Source organism: Sus scrofa, chromosome 11, assembly GCF_000003025.6.
Source record: "Sus scrofa isolate TJ Tabasco breed Duroc chromosome 11, Sscrofa11.1, whole genome shotgun sequence".
In the NCBI taxonomy this organism is placed as follows: Eukaryota; Metazoa; Chordata; class Mammalia; order Artiodactyla; family Suidae; genus Sus; species Sus scrofa.
In genome coordinates, this window is record NC_010453.5 from 42,032,478 (window position 1) to 42,052,181 (window position 19,704).

At 33.3% G+C, this 19,704-nt stretch overlaps 1 protein-coding gene across 2 annotated transcripts in view; it reads right to left on the minus strand.

The window, feature by feature from the left end:
• The window catches only part of KLHL1 (kelch like family member 1), a 387,090-nt gene continuing 368,750 nt past the window's right edge, over positions 1,365 to 19,704 (minus strand). For both annotated transcript variants that reach the window (XM_021065654.1, XM_003131017.4), the window contains 2 exons: positions 8,935 to 9,106; positions 1,365 to 2,549 (listed from right to left, as the gene is read on the minus strand). In XM_021065654.1, the coding sequence (XP_020921313.1) occupies positions 2,490 to 2,549; positions 8,935 to 9,106 (232 nt within the window). In that variant the 3' untranslated portion in view covers positions 1,365 to 2,489. The remainder of the gene's footprint in view (positions 2,550 to 8,934; positions 9,107 to 19,704) is intronic.

The window sequence follows — 19,704 nt, forward strand, 5'->3', positions numbered from 1 at the left end:
CAACCTCATGGTTCCTAGTCGGATTCATTTCCACTGTGCCACAATGGGAACTCTGAATGTTTTTATTTTCTAAATATAGGTTATGGTTTCTTCAAACTATACATGATGTAATTAATAATTAAGGCTTCTATTCTTATTCAGTCTATTGTTTCAGCATCTACTCAGAAGAAAAGAGCCGAATAGTAAATCCTGTATTGAAAAGAAAATTTCACTCCAAAGGGGAATTCTTAGCATAGCTGAATTAAGAGCTGACAGAGTTAATTTGTAAGAATCCTGGATTGGAGTCATGGCAGGGTAGATCGTAAGTCCCAGAACTCATTTAGCAGGTGACCTTGGTGGACAATATGCTTTTCAATAAATGGCACAATGATGTCCATTCCTCCTATATTATATAGGCTTAGAGTTCATTGTCAAAAAATCTCTTTCAATGTTCTCATTTGGTAAAATGGGTATGCACACTTCAGGTTTGAAATATAAACGTTAGAAGGCTAATATTATCTATATGTAGAAAATAGTTGATTGAAAGCAACAAATATATTAAAGAAAAATTCCCTCTCAAGAAAAATAATATTTATTTATAAAAAAGTTGATAGAGTATTTTTCAAGGTTTTAAATATGACCACTGTAAACTTTGCTGACAAAAAAAATAGATATACCCTACTTTATCTTCTCCTCTACTCTTTAATATTTCAAACATAATTTGTCTGCTCCATTTACCTAATGTTTTCTGTATATTCTATGTATTGGAGAAAATATGTGGGCAAAAGGAAATGAAAATACTTAACAATACTAAACTGTACACTTTGAAATGGCTAAGATGATAAATTTTATGCTATGCATCTTTAAAGTTAAAAATCATTGATATTTTCTTAACAACTTGTATTTGTAATTACATAATTTTTCTGAAATGAAATGTGACTAATAATTTTGATCACATCCACATGTTGGGAAACTTCAGATTTCCTAATGTTTCCTTGACACATACTATCAATACTTTCCTTGGTTATCAGATTGCAAATATTTTCCCACCACCCAACAATAGAACCCAATTCCATGTTTTACATTGACTCAAAAAGAGGGAATTTCTTGCTTTTTGAGCTCCTTAACAGTTATCAGAACTCTTATTATAAGATGTGCATTTTTCCAAGCACTATTGCTAACTGTCTCAAATGAGTGACTACCAAAGAAAACAAAAATTAAAGATTACTTTTGGTGTCAGCATAGTATTTAGGGAGAAATAAACTTATGCTTTGATGAAAATACATATTTCTTGATTTTTGAAAAGTCAAGAAATAACGTGCCTATTTCTGCAGTAATTTTTTACTCAGCTCTGAATTGAAATTTATGGAAAAAAGATACACTGATAAAAGCAAATTTTCTATTATTTATTAATTATACTTAAAATTAACATGGACCTATTAAGGACATGTGTTATGTTTCCACTTTATGCTTTAAACAATTACAAACATTTGGCATAAAATAATGTGCATATCAATGTAACAATTTTGAAAAGTGGGGAATGAGATTTTTAAGTCTGCCTTCCTTCTAGCAATGATCATTAACATTACAAATGAACAGATCATAGATTTATTTCCCAAAATTCTAAGAGTTTTTTACAAACAAAATTCTAAAGGACTTCAACATGCAATGGATATATATACATATATATGTGTGTGTGTGGGTATGTATATATATGTATATATCATTCAGAATAACTAGCTTCCATGCTTACACTGAGCGTTATCATAAGGCAAAAGCCTATAATTGTACTGATTCTTTGGCTCAGCGTGTTCAAAAAGCAAAGCAATATGGTAAGACTAATGAAAACAATCATTCGTGTTTGCCAACTTCAGATTGCTTATTCAGTTGCAATAAATTTCAACCATCTTCTAGGATGACATATGCAGCTTTGATTAGCAGGACACTTTGTTTTCTGAATGCCAGAGACAAGCATGAGACTGTTTCTCTAAGTCCGCATAGCTTTGGAGAATGAGGAAGAAACATGTTTAATAAATCATCATTCTGCCTCCTGGTAGGACAATATCTGACTAAGAAATTAGTAAATCAATCAGATTATGTCATAGGAAATATCACATCTTCTAGTCTTGGTAACCTCTTGGATAGCGCCACAGATTACAAAGCAATTGGATGAGTTGTAGTCATGAAATTATCCATGTCACAAATCTAGGTCTCTCCTTTCAACTGGTCAAGCAAAACAAGCCTTTGGTAATTCTAGTTATTGTGTGCTACAATACAAATTACCAATAACCATTCCTGACCTAACTAATACATGAACAGATAGTGTTTCCACAGTACTTTGATGTTTTCTTGTCTCCCATAATTCTGTTTGATCTTCTATCTCTCTTGAGTAAGTAAATCTGCCAAAATCCTTGTTCTTGAAGAGTTTTCATATCTGAAAGTTCTCATTTTTGCCCTCAGATATAAAAATAACCACTCCAGCAAATAAAATCTCTTCAAATAAAAATAAGTCAAGTTTGCTTGATGACTACCACACAGGCACCTGCTCTCCCAATGTTCAGGGAAGCCATCTGTTGAAAAAGATGAAACACAATTTAAGAAAAAAATTACTATCCTAGAAAAAATATACAAATTATAATTTTTTAAAATACTCAGAGAGTTTTTTGGTATTCTATTGGCTAGGACTCAGTGCTTTCATCACTGTGGCCCAAGTTCAATCCCTAGTCTGGAAAATGAGATTCCACATCAAGTACCTGTACATGTATGCAACCAAAAACAAAAAACAAAACAAAACAAAAAAAACCCTCATATGCATGAAAATAATCAATAAAATAAAAACAATGAAAATGACACTTACAAAAACAATAATATCTATATTGAAATGTTTAATACATGAAATCACATAGAATTTTTAACAAAGCTAATAAATTCTTTAATATTTTTTAATGAACTTAAGCTTATAAAGAAAAGTTTTCAGCAAAGATATATTCTGGAGTTTCCGTGGACACGCTCATGATGATATTTCACAGTGATAGCTTGGAGCATATTTTAGATGAAATAGCTATTATAGTTATTGAAGTTATTGTGAATTTATTTCCCCAGATATTATACTTAAGTAAATATTATTCATTCATTCTAAACAGAGATGTAACTTCAATATTTCATCATTAATAGACCATAATTAAAATTGCTACAGGGCCTATTTAAAAAAAAAAAATTCCACATGACTGTCATTGAAATGAGAAGTGAGATTTTTTAAATAACCCTGAAATTGAAGAGAATATATTAAAAACAATAATTTTTACAGAGTTTGTAATGAAAACTTATTCCATGAAGGTAAGCCAAGATTTTAATAATTTTTACTTTTTGATATCAATTATTTTTATTGGTTTTCTAAGAACAATTTATGCACATTAAAAATACCAGAGTAGACTAGAAATTATAGGATATTATTTTGAACTGAAGAGAAGGTGAGTTAAATGTAAGAAAAAAATATCTAGGAGTAAAATAACCTCAGATCATATGCATTATCTTATTTATTGAGAAAAGACATGGTCTCATGCTCTAAAGATGAAAATGACCGCCATTATCTAATTATAAATTAGTTGTTTAAATGTTCTTATTGTAATCTGCCGTCCCTTAGCAAGTTAAAAACAAATAGAAACAAAAATAGTTTTTCCCATATGATTTTTTTATTCCTTTAATTTAATGTCTTCTTTCTTCAAAAAAATCTAATTTAGTGTAACATTTCTTGTTTTTCTGATAGAAATTTGCTCAAAATGAGAAGAGAGCCATGTGATATTTTGATAGCATATTGTGTGTTGAGAATAATTTTTATAGATCATTAGTCACCTTCATAATCCCATCATATACTGTGATCTCTATATGATAATTCTATGATTGGAGTGTCAAGGGATAATATGTAAATCTGATGACATCAATGTCTAAACTTTGAAATATTTTTGACTCCTAAATACACACAGTTTTCATTGTCTCTCTTTTAGTTTCTAATGATTTTCAAGCTTAGTTTCACATCAGAGTCATCTAGGGACTTTAATGAAGTATATGTGTTCAAGCCCCAACACTCTGTAGGAATGAATGAAAGAAGTACTGGGTAGTTGTATTTTTGAAAGGTATCCCAAACACACTCTGATGTTCCTTCAATACTGAAAAATACTATGCATAGTTTCTGGATGAAGTATGGCATGAATGCCTTTACTTTATATCTATATTTATATTTGCATCTCTACCTTTATACATGCTTATATGTTCATATAAAAAGGTATCTCTGTTCTTTTCTCCCATATTTACTCGTTTGTATTTTTTTTGGCAGCGAATGATACCATTTTCTACCCAGGTGCTCATGACAGGAACCTAGAGCACATCCACAACCTTGGTTTTACTTCTTAACCTTGCACCTGAATAATCATCATCTCATAAATATCTCTGCAATCATCTTAATTACATTCATTCCTACTGTTTTCAACCTACTTCAGGTTACAGTTTCACCCTGTGTGAAGAGGAGAAGAATATGCCACTGTAGGATATGCCACTTTGGCATATTGATTATTTTGAACTAAAGGTACTTGGGAAATACTGAATACAGGAGGGATACTCTGACCCTTCTTTGATGCCTTTAAACAGGAGATAAATCTCCCATAGAATACGGTACATTCTGTCTACCAGACAGAAGGGATTTTAGGGCCAAGAATGTTGTCTAAAATCTCGGAACTTCTTCACCAACTTACTACCTCAAGTCTAAACCACGTTGTCTTGTTAATTATTCATGAATTTGTTTTTTCGTTGTTTGAAAAGTACAAAAGCTCCTTGCTTTGGTCTCTTGTTTTGAGTCTCATATACTTATGGGATTTCCATTTGTACAAAATTAAATTGTTCTTCTTCTGTTAACCTGTTTTATGCCAATTTAAAAGTTAGGTTAGCCAAAGAAACAAGAAGGGTCGAGGAAAAATTGTCCACCTCTACAGTGAATTACTAAAATATGTCCTAATAAATTTCCGAATTTGATCTTGCTTCTCCTAATCATTCGTCACATCCTATCAAGTGCAATTATTTTTTTCATTTTGTGAAGTTTTATTGAAGTATAATTGATTTACATGCTTTGATAATCTCCACTATACAGCAAAATAATTGATATATATATATATACACATACATAAATACACACACACACACACACACACACACACACACACACACACACACAATCCATTGTTTTTCAGATTGTTTTCCATATATATTATCACAGACTATTGAGTAGAGTTCCCTGGGCTGTACAGCAGGTCCCAGTGGGCCAGTCATTCCATATACCACTGTGTTCAAGTGCAATAATTTTAAAACATAATTCTGGTTATTTACTTTTTCTGCCTAAAATCCTTCATTAACTCTCCTTAAGCTTATAGTAAAGCCAAGATTTTATAACATGGTTTGGGGGCCCATGTCATAGATCCAATTTATCTCTCCAAACTTGTTTCTCACCACTTTATTTCCTGCACAATGAAACATGCCATATATTGTCCTTTCTGCAACTTTTTAATTATTCCATTCCTTAAACCAAACCACTCCCCTTATTTTTATCTTTTTAACCATCACTCATTGGCCATGCCTCATTCTACATATCATTTTCTAAAGGAAGATTTCTCTATCCAACATTTAAGTTCTCTCATAGTGTTAAGTATTTCCATTATCCCAGGACTTATCATTCTGTTTTCAGCATTTGATATATTCTACGTAATATACATTTGAAATATTTCAGAGCTTTTCAGCTCTTTCTCCTTGGGCCAGCTTTAGCTTATTGACTCTATATGTTTAACAATCTGCCCTGTTCGCCCTCTAGTGTTACACCTTTCAGCTTTAGAAGGACAACCTAAAAAGGTTGGCTATGAAATCAATTATTAGTAAGTTCAAGCTTCCCTGAAACTCCTTCTAAATATCTTATATATCTAGTGTGTGCAAATAAAGCAAATTCATGTATGACAGAGTAAACCGAGTTGCAAAAATAATTTACAATTAACGTATTTAGGAAACATTCACATATCTCCCCCCACCCCATGTCAGTAACTATGCCAGTCTTTGGAGATATGACAGTGAATGACATTCTCTCTTTTGTTTCTTTACAGCTGCAGCTAGACACAGCATGATAGCACCATGACAATGTACCAGAGGCACCCATGAAAGTGATTTTACCTAGGCTAGGGGAAACAAAATGAAAATGTTCATTTTATGTCTTAAAGCACACATCTTGTTTTTTCAAATCAAATGCAAAAATTAAACCCAAAGTTACATGACAAAGTCAAATTTATTTAAAACACAAATACACATTCTTGCATGTGTGTGTTTTCTGCATAATTGTTTTATACAGTTATAAATGCTCCTAAGACATGAATCTGACAAATGCTCCCTAATCTATTTTCATTATATCCAAGTCTAGCTAGCTTGGGGTGTTTTCCAAATATAAATTATTGGATACTTTAATATAGTTTTCTTATTATAATGCTTGGCCAGTTGAATGTGCCAATAATAAATTGAATAACTAATTGATTTTGTCCATTTGTGGGGTAATTGAAGGAAAAGTGACAGGCATTAGCTAGCAAATACAGGAATTTTCTCTAGTGGTCTGGAATCTTAAAAATTTTCAAAGGGATTTTGTGTGGTTTTGCTTATGGTCCCTTGAGAGTCTTAAAAATATAAATAATGAAAAGTTATGGAGGTGAAATCTTAAAGTAATTTAAGAGCTTTAAAATTAACATTTATAGTACAAAAATAAAGTAGATATAAAACATTTTAAATACCACTTTGCTGTTTGCAAAATATTATATGGTTCAGAAGAGTATAATAAAATACTGATGAGGGAAAATGGTCTTTAGGAAGCTTTTACCTATTATTACTACATACATTATTTTGATTTCAATTTTAGAGGAATGATAATCATAATAGCTCATTACTATAAATGTGTAATGAAGATATTATACTATATCATTTATACGCCCATAAAATTTCTTTATTTACTGTTCACTTGTAAAAGTAGCAAATTTAAAATATAAACTATTGAAGTCATATAATTCCTTAGCAAATCAACAATCATTAATTCACACAGTGTTCCCTTTGTAAACGCTAGGGACTCAGAAAGGTAAAAAGTTAAAAATATACCCTCTAATTTCTCAGTGCAATGATTATAACATTTTATATTTGCTGCTCTTTTAGTAAGGAATGCTTCTTCTCTGACAATTAAAGTAAAACAGAAGAATCACAGGACCTAGTTCTCCAAATACTTCCTATCCTTCCTTCATATCTTGTTCTTTCTTAGCCAAATTCAGGTATCTTCATTGGAATCAAAGAACTTTCCATTAGAGAAGAGTAAAATTCATGAGGCAAATACCTTAAATTGGCCATTAAGATTTTGGTTATGTACTTTCAAATCTGCCTATTTAAAATTGTGGTTGAACATGTCTCATCAAAATGGGCACAATTAAGGAAGTTATGTATCTTTAAAAGTAAGAATATTTAAAGGAAATGTATCTCAATCAAAGTTCAAGTTCTTCAGATAAATTTTAGTCATTTTCTATGACCCAAAATAGAGCCCTTTATACACTAAGTGCACCCATTGATGGAAAATGCTTGGTTTGTATAAATTGTATCTTGCTTTTAAGTTTCTGATAAAGGAGAAAAATATGAAATACTGAAAGGAGCTCCCATCATGGCTCAGCATAAAAGAATCTGACTAGTATCCACGAGGATGCAGGTTCAATCCCTGGCCTTTCTCCATGGGATAAGGATCAGGCATGCTGTGAGCTACAGTGTAGGTCACAGATGTCGCTGGATCTGGCATTGCCGTGGCTGTGGCATTACCAGTAACTACAGCTCCAATATGACCCCCAGCCTGGCAACCTCCATGTGCCATGGGCACTGCCCTAATAAGACAAGAAAGAGAAAGAAAGAAAGAAAGAAAGAAAGAAAGAAAGAAAGAAAGAAAGAAAGAAAGAAAGAAAGAAAGAAAGAAAGAAAAAAAATACTGACATATTTGGAAAAGAAAGAAAGTAGAGAGCAATTAAATATAAGGACACAAGTCTGAAAGTATACCCATTCCTTTCATTACAAGCAAGTCTATAGCAGGTGTGCAATGTAAGGGTTTTTCCACCATAATTGAGTTGTCCTGCCCTAATCTTCACCCAATATCACACACACACCAACACATATCTTCTAGCTCTGTGACCAGACTGGGAGTTTCTCTGAGCACGATCCTGAATGTCTAACTATAGTGTATATTTAAGGAATAACTTAAGATCAGACAATTATTTCACTCCATCTTCTTGGCCAATGTTTGTTCAGGAATGAGCACTTTTATACAAGAGATCATTTAGAACCATTTGATGTTTGCTCTTCTTTTTTCTTGAACAAAGAGTTCTTTTATTTTCTGATTATGGCTGTGAGAGTTCCCACTTGGAGCTTCCAGAAGCACTACTCTGGAAAATTCTCTCTGAAGTGTGTAGCAAAGGACCTACCAAAGATAGCTAAGCAAAAACAGAAGGGAGAAAGTTGACTTTTGTAGGCTTCCATCCTCTTGTTTCTGCTATCTGTAAAATCCAATATTCACAAATTAAGTTTTTGTGAACCAATTTATTCTACTTTTACTTTTTGTTTCAGCTAATTAAAATTCAGTTTCTGCCTCTTGTTATTACTTATAATAAAGTGGAAATCACGCTGAAGCATTTCACTTTTTAATATAAATTTTATTAATATATAGATGCGCAAGAGAAAAGTACAAAAAACGTGATTTGATGAACTTTTTATGAGATGATCATGAAAATGGAGAAAACCAATCACTTTGAGTTCAGAGTACTTTGACAAGATATATTGCTATATGTACCCCTCTCCCAAAGGAAGTAAGTGAAATAAATTTTTATATGTGAGGTTAAGTTATGCTGGAAACAATCTTACCTGTGTCCATTCATTAGTTTGTGGATCATAGGATTCCATAGTATTGAGGTATGTCTGCCCATCATAACCACCAACAGCATATAATCTGTCGCCAAGGAGACAGACTCCAACAGCATCTCTGGGCATACTCAAAGGAGCCACCATGGTCCACGTGTCCGTTTTGGGATCATATCTAAAATGTAAGGATAACAGAACATAACATTCTAATCATATTTAACTTTTACTATATAAAAAGGAGTTCAAGAGCCAATGTTCACAATGTCTGACTTGCTATAATTTAAGCAGTTTTAAAATATATACCTAAACTCTTAATTGGATGGATGCAGAGTCATCTGACAAAATGAATATCATGATTTCTTTCCACAAGGACGTAGGTGTGTAAATAACTATTTTCCACAGTGGAATGAGGTTCTTAAAAATAGAAGCAAAGTGCTATAGTTATGAAATGTAAGTAATGGTTAAAATTCTGGGATAATTATGAAATACTTCACATTTGAAGTCTTCTTTTAATCAAGTGTGAAAGTATATCTTAAATTTGAGAGAAAGAAAGGAGGAATTTGTACAAAAGAACACATGGGTTAATAAAAATGCATGTCTAGCTTTGAGGAAAGCACGTGTGCAGTATGGATAGGTTTAAAGTTATGAGAAGGAGCAGTGCCTAAAATGGTGGGTTTTGATCAGCTTATGGATTGCTGGATTCCCAGAGTGAGAGGGATTTTGGGGTTTACTCAACAGAAAAATAAGGAACCTTTGAAACTTGGGGAAATTACAATAGGAACAGATCTATGTTTCAGCGACAATTACTAAGGATCCACTGAAAGGGAGAGATTGGTAATCATAAGATTGAAGCAGAGTGTAAGTTATTATTATTGAATTTTAGCCAAAAAGAATTAAATTTTCAGAAACTGAGATATTTTACACATTGAATGGTAAAATCCAAAAAAATTTCCTTGGTGATTATTTACTTGAGCTAAGCCACTCCTTTGTCTCTAACCTGCAACTGCACATTCAGATAGAAAACAAGACATCTAGTCAGACTCTGGCAGAGTAAAAGAAGACCAGCTGAGTATCTTTTGTTTGTTTGTTTGCTTGCCTGTTTGTTTTACAAATAGGGCAAATATATTCCTATGTTGTTTTTTGACTTCAATTTTGTTTCCCACCCTTTGAAAAATTTCAACCCATAGACTCCTAAATAAGAAACAACAAACACACGCAAATAAGCCAAGAAAACTACCTATGATTTATTGAAAATAAAGAAGGTGTTACCAAAAAAAAAAAAAAAAAGATTAGGAGTACCCCAAGGATCTTGAAATTCATATTTCATAGAGAATATTTCACCCAAGACATTACATGTATTTACACACCATGGCTGGAGAAGTTGTGACAGACAAGATGATATATGTGAAATAAGAGATTGGTTGAATGTCTGTAAAATCAGGACCACCTTAAAGCAAGGCAGTCAAGCAAATAAATGTAATTTTACATGCTATAATTAATAAATGTAGAAGGTCACAAATTGACATAGACACAAACCCAAAGCATATGCTATCAAAATATTCTTTAAGATATGTAAAATTTTGGAGTTCCTGTTGTGGCACAGTGGTTAATGAATCTGACTAGGAACCATGAGGTTGCAGGTTCGGTCCCAGCCCTTGCTCAGTGGGTTAAGGATCCAGCGTTGCCGTGAGCTGTGGTGTAGGTTGCAGATGCAGCTTGGATCCCGCGTTGCTGTGGCTCTGGTGTAGGCCGGTGGCTGCAGCTCTGATTGGACCCCTAGCCTGGGAACCTCCATCTGCCGCGGGAGCGGCCCAAGAAAAGGCAAAAAAAAAAAGATATGTAAAATTCTACCATGAACACTTTAAAATATGTAAACATAAAAAAAAGAGGAAAAAAAAGTAAAGATGAGAATAGACACCGCAATGAATCAAATCATACATTCCACAAAATATTACAAAATAACTGACTGAATTTTTCAAGGCAAACAAATGTAATAATAAAGGAGTAACTAGGCAGAAGTAACTGTTCTAAATTAAATGTGACTTTAAAATGTGGCAGAACAAGATGAGTGACAATTGAATCCCAATTTATAGGTAAACTATTGGGACATTTTGGAAATTTTAATTCCTTATTTTAATAAGGAATATTGAAAATTTTATTAGTTGTGATAATGATATGTCAGGAAATTTTTGCAGTAAATTTATTTTAAATTTATTTTAAAATTTAAATTTATTTTAAATTTAAAATTAAATTTATTTTAATTTCAGTGAAACATGAATGTTCTTTATATTTTATTCACTCAACAGAAGCTAGTCTGCTTTTTGTCACAATCACTTCACTTAAGTAGTTTTTCTGAAGCTATATTTTAGTCTCCATTTTATTGTTATTTAGCTCTATAGCATCTTTTTCAACTACTGACTACAAAGTGGACTTTATCACTGCTAAAGGCAGACAAAATGAGAAAGCAGCTAATGCTGGTGCACTAAGCAATAATAAATGCATTTCTGAAGGTTTCTGAAATATTATGTGACTCTCAAATAATGAAAAAAATTCTCTTATACTCCAGAGAAGTTAAGAAAACACTAGTGTGTCTTATAGTTAGGTACACATTTAGAAATAATATCTTACATTTGTAAATAGATATCATTCTTTTCCTGAAGAAAATGTGAAAGAATTTCTAAAATTTAGTGAATTCTAGAAATCCAAATATTTGAATTATATATGTTTTCATTGGTGGGTAACATATTTTATGTGTTTAACAGCAATATTTTAATTCATATCTGCCAATGGTGATCATATTTAAATTTCTATATATTGCTAAAAAAAAATCAAAACAAAACAAAACTGAGTCCAAGCTCCACCCCATCCTACATATGTATACACTCTCTATCCCAGATATTTATGAAGAAATTATACAAATTCAAAGTTACCCAGTAATGGTTATCCTTGTTTTCACATGACAAAATCTAAATTGATTTTTCTAAATTTAGAACTCTGTGGATTCACTTCTTAACATGGTGTTACACATAATTGTTACCCCCAAATGAAGGAAAAAAAAAAAGATTTTTAGCATAGAGGAGGATCCACAGATGTATAAGCATTTTCTAAGCAAATACTAACAATGAACTCATCATACTCAGCTCACATTTTTGACAAATTTTGTTCTAAGAATTCTTTTTTGTTTTTGCCTCAGGTTGTCTTTTATAAAAAAGACAAGCAGGGGTAGTGTGTGGTGGGGGGGATATCTTTTTGTATTTCGGCTGTCTGCCTTTCTATGGCCTTCCTGGCCTGAATGTGAGCTCCTTATCAGGAACTCTATTAAAGTTTATAGCCTTCAGGCAAGAGACACGCCAGTATATAGTAGCTAAAATTGGCTGTGAAAAGAAAACTTGCTAAAGGCATATAACAGTCATAGAACAAAAGTTGGTTTCTCATTGAAAATCCCCACTGAAGTTTTTGAGGTAGCATTGCTTTTTCAAACACTATTTATTTCCATAATCTGAGGATAAAAATTTATCTGATATTTAATGGGCAAAGTAATTAGATTTCTGCCCCACTTTCAACATTCCTTGCTTATTTGTATACAAAGATATTTTAAGTCAATTTGATTTAAACTTTTCTAAGAAGGTGGGTGAAAAATTCTATTTTGACTTAGGTCATTTTCTATTATATCTATTTGTCGAGGTTGAGAAAATGAGAAATGAGTTGTTAACAGAACCAGAGAAAGCAAGGACCAGCTAAGCTCCTCTAGCATGTAGTTTTATGGTTAAAGCTTTAAAATATCACTTACATGGCTGTCAATCAACAGAACATGGAGCATATCCAGGAGATGTGTATGCTTGTAAAAAGTAACTTTTAAAATAAATATGAGTCTCCCAAAGCAATAGAAATTAGAGCAAAAATAAACCCATGGGACCTCATCAAACTGAAAAGCTTTTGCACAGCAAAGGAAACCAAAAAGAAAACAAAAAGACAACTTACAGAATGGGAGAAAATAGTTTCAAATGATGCAACCGACAAGGACTTAATCTCTAGAATATATAAACAACTTATACAACCCAACAGCAAAAAAGCCAATCAATCAATGGAAAAATGGGCAAAAGACCTGAATAGACATTTCTCCAAAGAAGATATACAGATGGCCAACAAACACATGAAAAAATGCTCAACATCGCTGATTATAAGAGAAATGCAAATCAAAACTACCATGAGATATCACCTCACACCAGTCAGAATGGCCATCATTAATAAATCCACAAATAACAAGTGCTGGAGGGACTGTGGAGAAAAGGGAATCCTCCTGCACTGTTGGTGGGAATGTAAACTGGTACAGCCACTATGGAGAACAGTTTGGAGATACCTTAGAAATCTATACATAGAACTTCCATATGACCCCACAATCCCACTCTTGGGCATCTATCCGGACAAAACTCTACTTAAAAGAGACACGTGCACCCGCATGTTCATTGCAGCACTATTCACAATAGCCAGGACATGGAAACCACCCAAATGTCCATTGACAGATGATTGAATGAGGAAGAGGTGGTATATATACACAATGGAATACTACTCAGCCATAAAAAAGAATGACATAATGCCATTTGCAGCAACATGGATGGAGCTAGAGAATCTCATACTGAGTGACATGAGCCAGAAAGACAAAGACAAATACCATATGATATCACTTATAACTGGAATCTAATATCCAGCACAAATGAACATCTCCTCAGAAAAGAAAATCATGGACTTGGAGAAGAGACTTGTGGCTGCCTGATGGGAGGGGGAGGGAGTGGGAGGGATCAGGAGCTTGGGCTTATCAGACACAACTTAGAATAGATTTACAAGGAGATCCTGCTGAATAGCATTGAGAACTTTGTCTAGATACTCATGTTGCAACAGAAGAAAGGCTGGGGGAAAAATGTAATTGTAATGTATACATGTAAGGATAACCTGATCCCCTTGCTGTACAGTGGGAAAATAAAAAAAAATAAATAAATAAAAATAAAATAAATATGGAGTTCCCGCCATGGCTCAGTGGGTTAAGAACCTGCTGTAGTCTCTGGGAAGATCAGGTTCAATCCCTGGCTTTGCTCAGTGGGTTAAGGATCCAGCACTGCCATAAACTGGGGTAGGTTGCAGATGCGTCTCAGAGCTGGTGTTGCTTTGGCTGTGATATAGGCCGGCAGCTGTAGCTCCAATTCAACCCCTGGCCCGGGAAATTCCATATGCTGCAGGTGTGCCCTAAAAAGAAAAAAATAAATAAATAAATTTTAAAAATTAATGCCTTTTAACAGTTCAAAATGAAGGACAAATAGATTCTTTATGTAGTCGTATTCTCTACTAATATAACACAAAGCTATTACTAGTTCTGTGAGTAGAAATTATGAATTTCTGCTTTTTTTTTTTTTTTTTTTTTGGTCCACACTCATGGATATAGAGTTCCCAGGCCAGGGGATTGAATTCATGCCTCAGCTATGACTTATGCCACAACTGCAGCAATGCCAGATCCTCCACCAACTGTGCCATAGCAGGAACTCCAAATTACCATTTTTTTTTCTTTTTTTTTTTTTGTCTTTTTAGGGTCACATTTGTGGACCTAGGGGTCAACTTCATTCATTCCCAAGCTAGGGGTCGAATGGGAGCTACTGCTGCCAGCCTACACCACAGCAACAGCAATGGAGGATCCGAGCTGCATCTACAGTTCACTACACCACAGTGCTACACCACAGTTCACAGCAATGCTGTTTCCTTAACCCACTGAGCGAGGCCAGGGATTGAACCTTCGTCCTCATAGATGTTAGTCAGATTTTATTTCTGCTGAACCATGATGGGAACTCCAAATTACCGATTTTCATATAGCTCTCTCAACATGAAAATTAATTTTACAGCTTGATAGCAAAGCTGATGTAGTTCCATCTGTATAAGACATCACGTTTCATCTTTTTGTGTTCATCTACCTTCCACAGAATTGTTCTCCTTCCTCCAAAGCAGGCAGATAAATTACCACAATGCCAGTATTCCAGACAGAATATCCCAGGACAACAGATTATTCTACTGCTCTGTGGGTCCAGCGGACCAATTCAAAGATAACGCTTGACTAATAAGACATTGAGGCAAATATCTAATCACAAATGTAAATTAGTATGGTTATGGTATAAGTTAATAATTATTGCATCTGCTTATAAAACAGGCCCTCTACATGTGCAGGCTCTCATAGAATCTCCATCTGTTGTAAATGTGTCTACCAGAAATATAAACATAATTTGTTATCCAAAGAAAGAGAAAAAATTATGCATGCACAACAACAGGAAAACAATGACAACAAACTAGTTAGCATTTTCATGCTACACTCATTTGACTGGCTCCAACAATAAGATCTTATGAAGAGGAAAAAGAAATATCTTATTAAAATGCACTAAAGTGACTAGCTAACTTTTTAAATTTAAACAATTAATTACATTTTTGTAGAAAATTTAGGATCTCATATATAGTGAAAATATGAATATATTATATTCTATATAAAGTCTGATTGATAAGATTCATAATTTAAAAAGTAAATCACTTCTTTATCTCTATCTTCAGTGTTTATAAATTCTTTATGTCTAAACCAAAAAATGAAAAGAGAAATTAAGAGAAATGAAAAAATCCAAAATTCCATAATATTTGCAATAGTTTTAAAGAATTATTTAATTAATTGAATAAGGTATTATGTCAGAGAGCAAAACTTACATTAACAAACATCTAAAAATAAAAATACATAATCTTGGAGTTCCTGCCTTGGTGCAGCAGAAACGAATCCGACTAGGAAACATGAAGTTGCGGGTTCAATCCCTGGCCTTTCTCAGTGGGTTAAGGATCCGGTGTTGCAGCTAGCTGTGGTGTAGGTCACAGGCGTGGCTTGGATCTGGCATTGCTGTGGCTCTGGCATATGCCAGCAGCAACAGCTCTGACTAGATCCCTAGCCTGGGAACCTCCACAGGCTGCAGGTATGGCCATAAAAAGACAAAAGACAAAAAAAAAAAAAAAAGTGATATTTGCACTGATGTAATATGACAGTAATATATTAAATCCTGTATATGTTAGATGACTTTTCTATTTTGACTAGAGTAGATTTTGAACAAAAGTTGTATATTTATTAAAAGTAATATACCAAAAATGGTGATCATTGTTAATAGCCTTTGAGTGATATTGTATAATGATATCATTTTCAACTAATATATGAATATTTGCTTGATATTTTAAGCTCCATCAAAAAATGTTCTGTCTGTTGAATATAAGCCTAAAATATATGCAAATCATTAATACTTGGTCTATGATGGAAATGGGTTTTCACATGCAAAAGACAAGTAACAATTCAAAATCTATCTACGTATTTATCTTTCCATCAGACAATCCAAATATTCATCCATCCTTCCATCTATCCATCCATCCATCATCTATCCATCTGTCCATCAAAAAATCAATCTTTCTAATGACCTATATACAATATACCTCCTGCTGCTTTTCCTTATGAGAAATTTGAGGCCTGTTAGAAGTAGTATTGAGTGCTTACTCAGTCCCAGGAATTCTGCCAAACAGAGGAATATAGGTACAGATAAATGCAATCCTGACCAGCACATAGAAACTAGTTTACTGGAAAAATTGATGGAAAACAAAAGCTTTTAATGACGATAACTGGTACAGAGGGAAACTCCATTGTGCTTTAGATCAAATCTGCATAATGGAACTATTTCTCTGACTACTATAAGGGGGAAAGATTGGAAGAAGTAAGAGTGGACATTGCAAAGGCTGCTTTAGGAGGTTACTCTTATCTTCACATTCCTTTCCTCTTAGGTTTCATTACTGGAATGCAGATTCAAGGGCAAAAGTGGTCTTTATCTCTTATTAGCCTTGGTGATACTAATGACTTTGAACATATTTTCTGATCCATTGCCTGGTTTCCAGCTTTGTTTTTGATCTTAACACTCTAATTATTCATTTATTTATCTCTTTTAAAATGCATTTAAGCTCAAATTTCTACAGTGAAATATACAGAAAAAACAAACTTTATTGAACAAATATATAGATAAATGAGTTTTTCTTTTTTCTTTTTTTTTTGTTTTTGTTTTTCTTTCTTTCTCTCTCTTTTTTTTTTTTTTTTCTTTTGAAAGCTCCTCCTGTGGCATATGGAAGTTTCTGGGCTAGGGGTCAAATCAGAGCTGCACTGCAGGCCTTTGCCACAGTCACAGCAATGCCAGATCCAAGCCACGCCTGTGACCTACACCACAACTTGTGGCAGCAATGCTGGATCATTAACCAGCTAAGTGAGGCCGGGGATCAAACCCACATCCTCATGGAGACTACATTGGGTCCTACTGGCTGAGCCGCAATGCAAACTCTTGAATGTGCTTTTGTTAATGAATTGTACCTTTCTGGCCTAAATTCTATTAGAATTTATGCATTTTTGAATACTGATTTTGTCCATTAAGTTCCTTTCACTAGAGTGAGCCTTGGCTGCAAAGTTAGTTTATGCTGTTCCATCATCTATTCTAAACTTACTCTTCTCAGTCCCTGCTTTCTTACCTGCTTTTATTTGAGGTACTAATGTTCCTTGCATTTAAGAAAGCCTGACTCTTTACAGTTTTTGATAGGTGTCCTATACCTGTATTTAACACTATTATTTTATAATACCTTTGCACTTCCATAAGAAATCATTGGCATATAATAACATTTATCTATATGCTTATATACTTAAATATAAAACACCCTTGTACACTACTTTCTATTTCTAGTGATTTGTTTGCCTATAATTATGTACTAAGAAACATTCCTTACATTATATGTGCAAAGTAATTCTACAAAGGTACTATTGTGATTTGTTGATGATTTACATGTGAAATCATTAATATCAAATACACCTTATAGAAAGTGCAAAAATGCTATTAATCTGACACTGGGTATGAGCTAGGATAAGAATCACGATGATACTGCATGCATCTGCATTACTTAAGCTGTTCATACCCACTGTACTCTTATAACTTAAAATAGCTATGCTTATTTAAATACAATTTTGCAGCATAAATGTGTCCCTAGACAGAATTATTTATGCCTCTGTTCACAAAAGAACATTTTAATACATTAGAGGCTAAAGTTAGAAAAGAAGTGTATGAAATATCATTTTATTTGTGGCATTTATATATTTGCTTTAAAGGTAGCAGACTCATCATATTCATCTTCTTTGTCATTTTCCCCAAGAATGTAACAGAGGAAAATGTGAATAATCTGTCAGTATATTAGCAGTATTTCTTAAATAAATGTTTGCCTGTTTGTATGTATAAAAGTATTCATCTATTACTTTGACCACTGTCCTCACCATAACACCTATAGTTCCTAATTTCACTGGACAAGAGGACTTTGAAATGAGACTATGGTGAGCTTAATGCCATCCTCTATTGTCTATATAGCTATCAATCTATAGTTCATGTCACAAAGTAGCAGTATCATTAAATATGTTTCTATATTTTAACCTAGAAGTGGCTTTAATTTGACAGAGCCTATTCACTAATAGCTATATCTTGCCAGTGGCCTTATTCTCAATAAAAAATACATATTCTTGGGAAATAATATCATAAATAAAAGAGATCACTTTTTTCCAACTATTTCACTAACAAGCATGAATGTAAAGGATTTGATTTCTTAATATTAAGAGAAAAATTGCTGTGCTCATCAGTGTGATTCATCAAATATTTCTTATTCTTCTCACAGGTAAAATGTTGGATAACATTTTCCCACACTCTGAAGTTTTCAATGGGCATATGACGGCACTGCCATCAAAGCATAAACCAAGGAGAATTATATTACTCGAAGGCTGAAGTTTTACGAAGGAATGAACGATATAGTACTACTCTCTGGTTTTGTTTTTTGGTTTTCCTTTTTTTCCTAACAGGGAGAGCAGCAGTGCCCATATTTTAGATTATATACCATTCTGAGTACCAGAGTAATAATGTCACCGAGCTCTCACGGATTTGCAGCGTGAACAAGACTATTATAGTATTAAGTCACTGAGAGTTTTGAATTTATTCATTACAATAGAATTACTTATCCTATCCCAGTTGAATTAAAAAAATTAACCTCAATATTCCCCAATCTCTCTTCCTCTTGTATCAATATGTGTCCTTATGTAATAGGAAATGTCACCGTAAGTTTCTCTAGCGCTCAAATCGTAATAATTTTAAGTGATACACACCCCATTAAAGATAACTCAGCTATAACCATGACAGGAAGTGTGTGGATTGTTGGACCAAGCCTGAAGCCAAGGTATCTTGTCAGTCTAACCTCTGTGCACCTGCCATGTTTAGAAAGAGTTAAGAGAGGACCTGTATTTCATCTCTATGCAAGGATTATAGGCAATGTAGTTCTAATAAGTCTGTCTTAAGTTAAGAATGGTACAGTCTAAAACAAAGAAGTTCATAGTTCAGGTTTAAAGATTTGAAGAGAGTAGTAGAACAAACAAGACAGGATGTATAGAACAAATTAAAAAAATCTATTTTTTAAAAGAATTAACAAATGTTCATACATTTTAAAAGTTACTTGAAACCATTTTAATAGACTTTTTAAATATATTCATGAGAAATTTAAAGATTACTTTAGGGTCATGTGAAAAATTAGTAGGGCTTTAAAGAAATATTAGTTGAAGAAAGAAAGGAAAGAAAAAAGGAAGGAAGGATGGAAAGAGGTAAGAAAAAGGAGGGAGGAAAGGAGGGATAGAGAAAGAGAAAAGAAAAAATAGGAAAG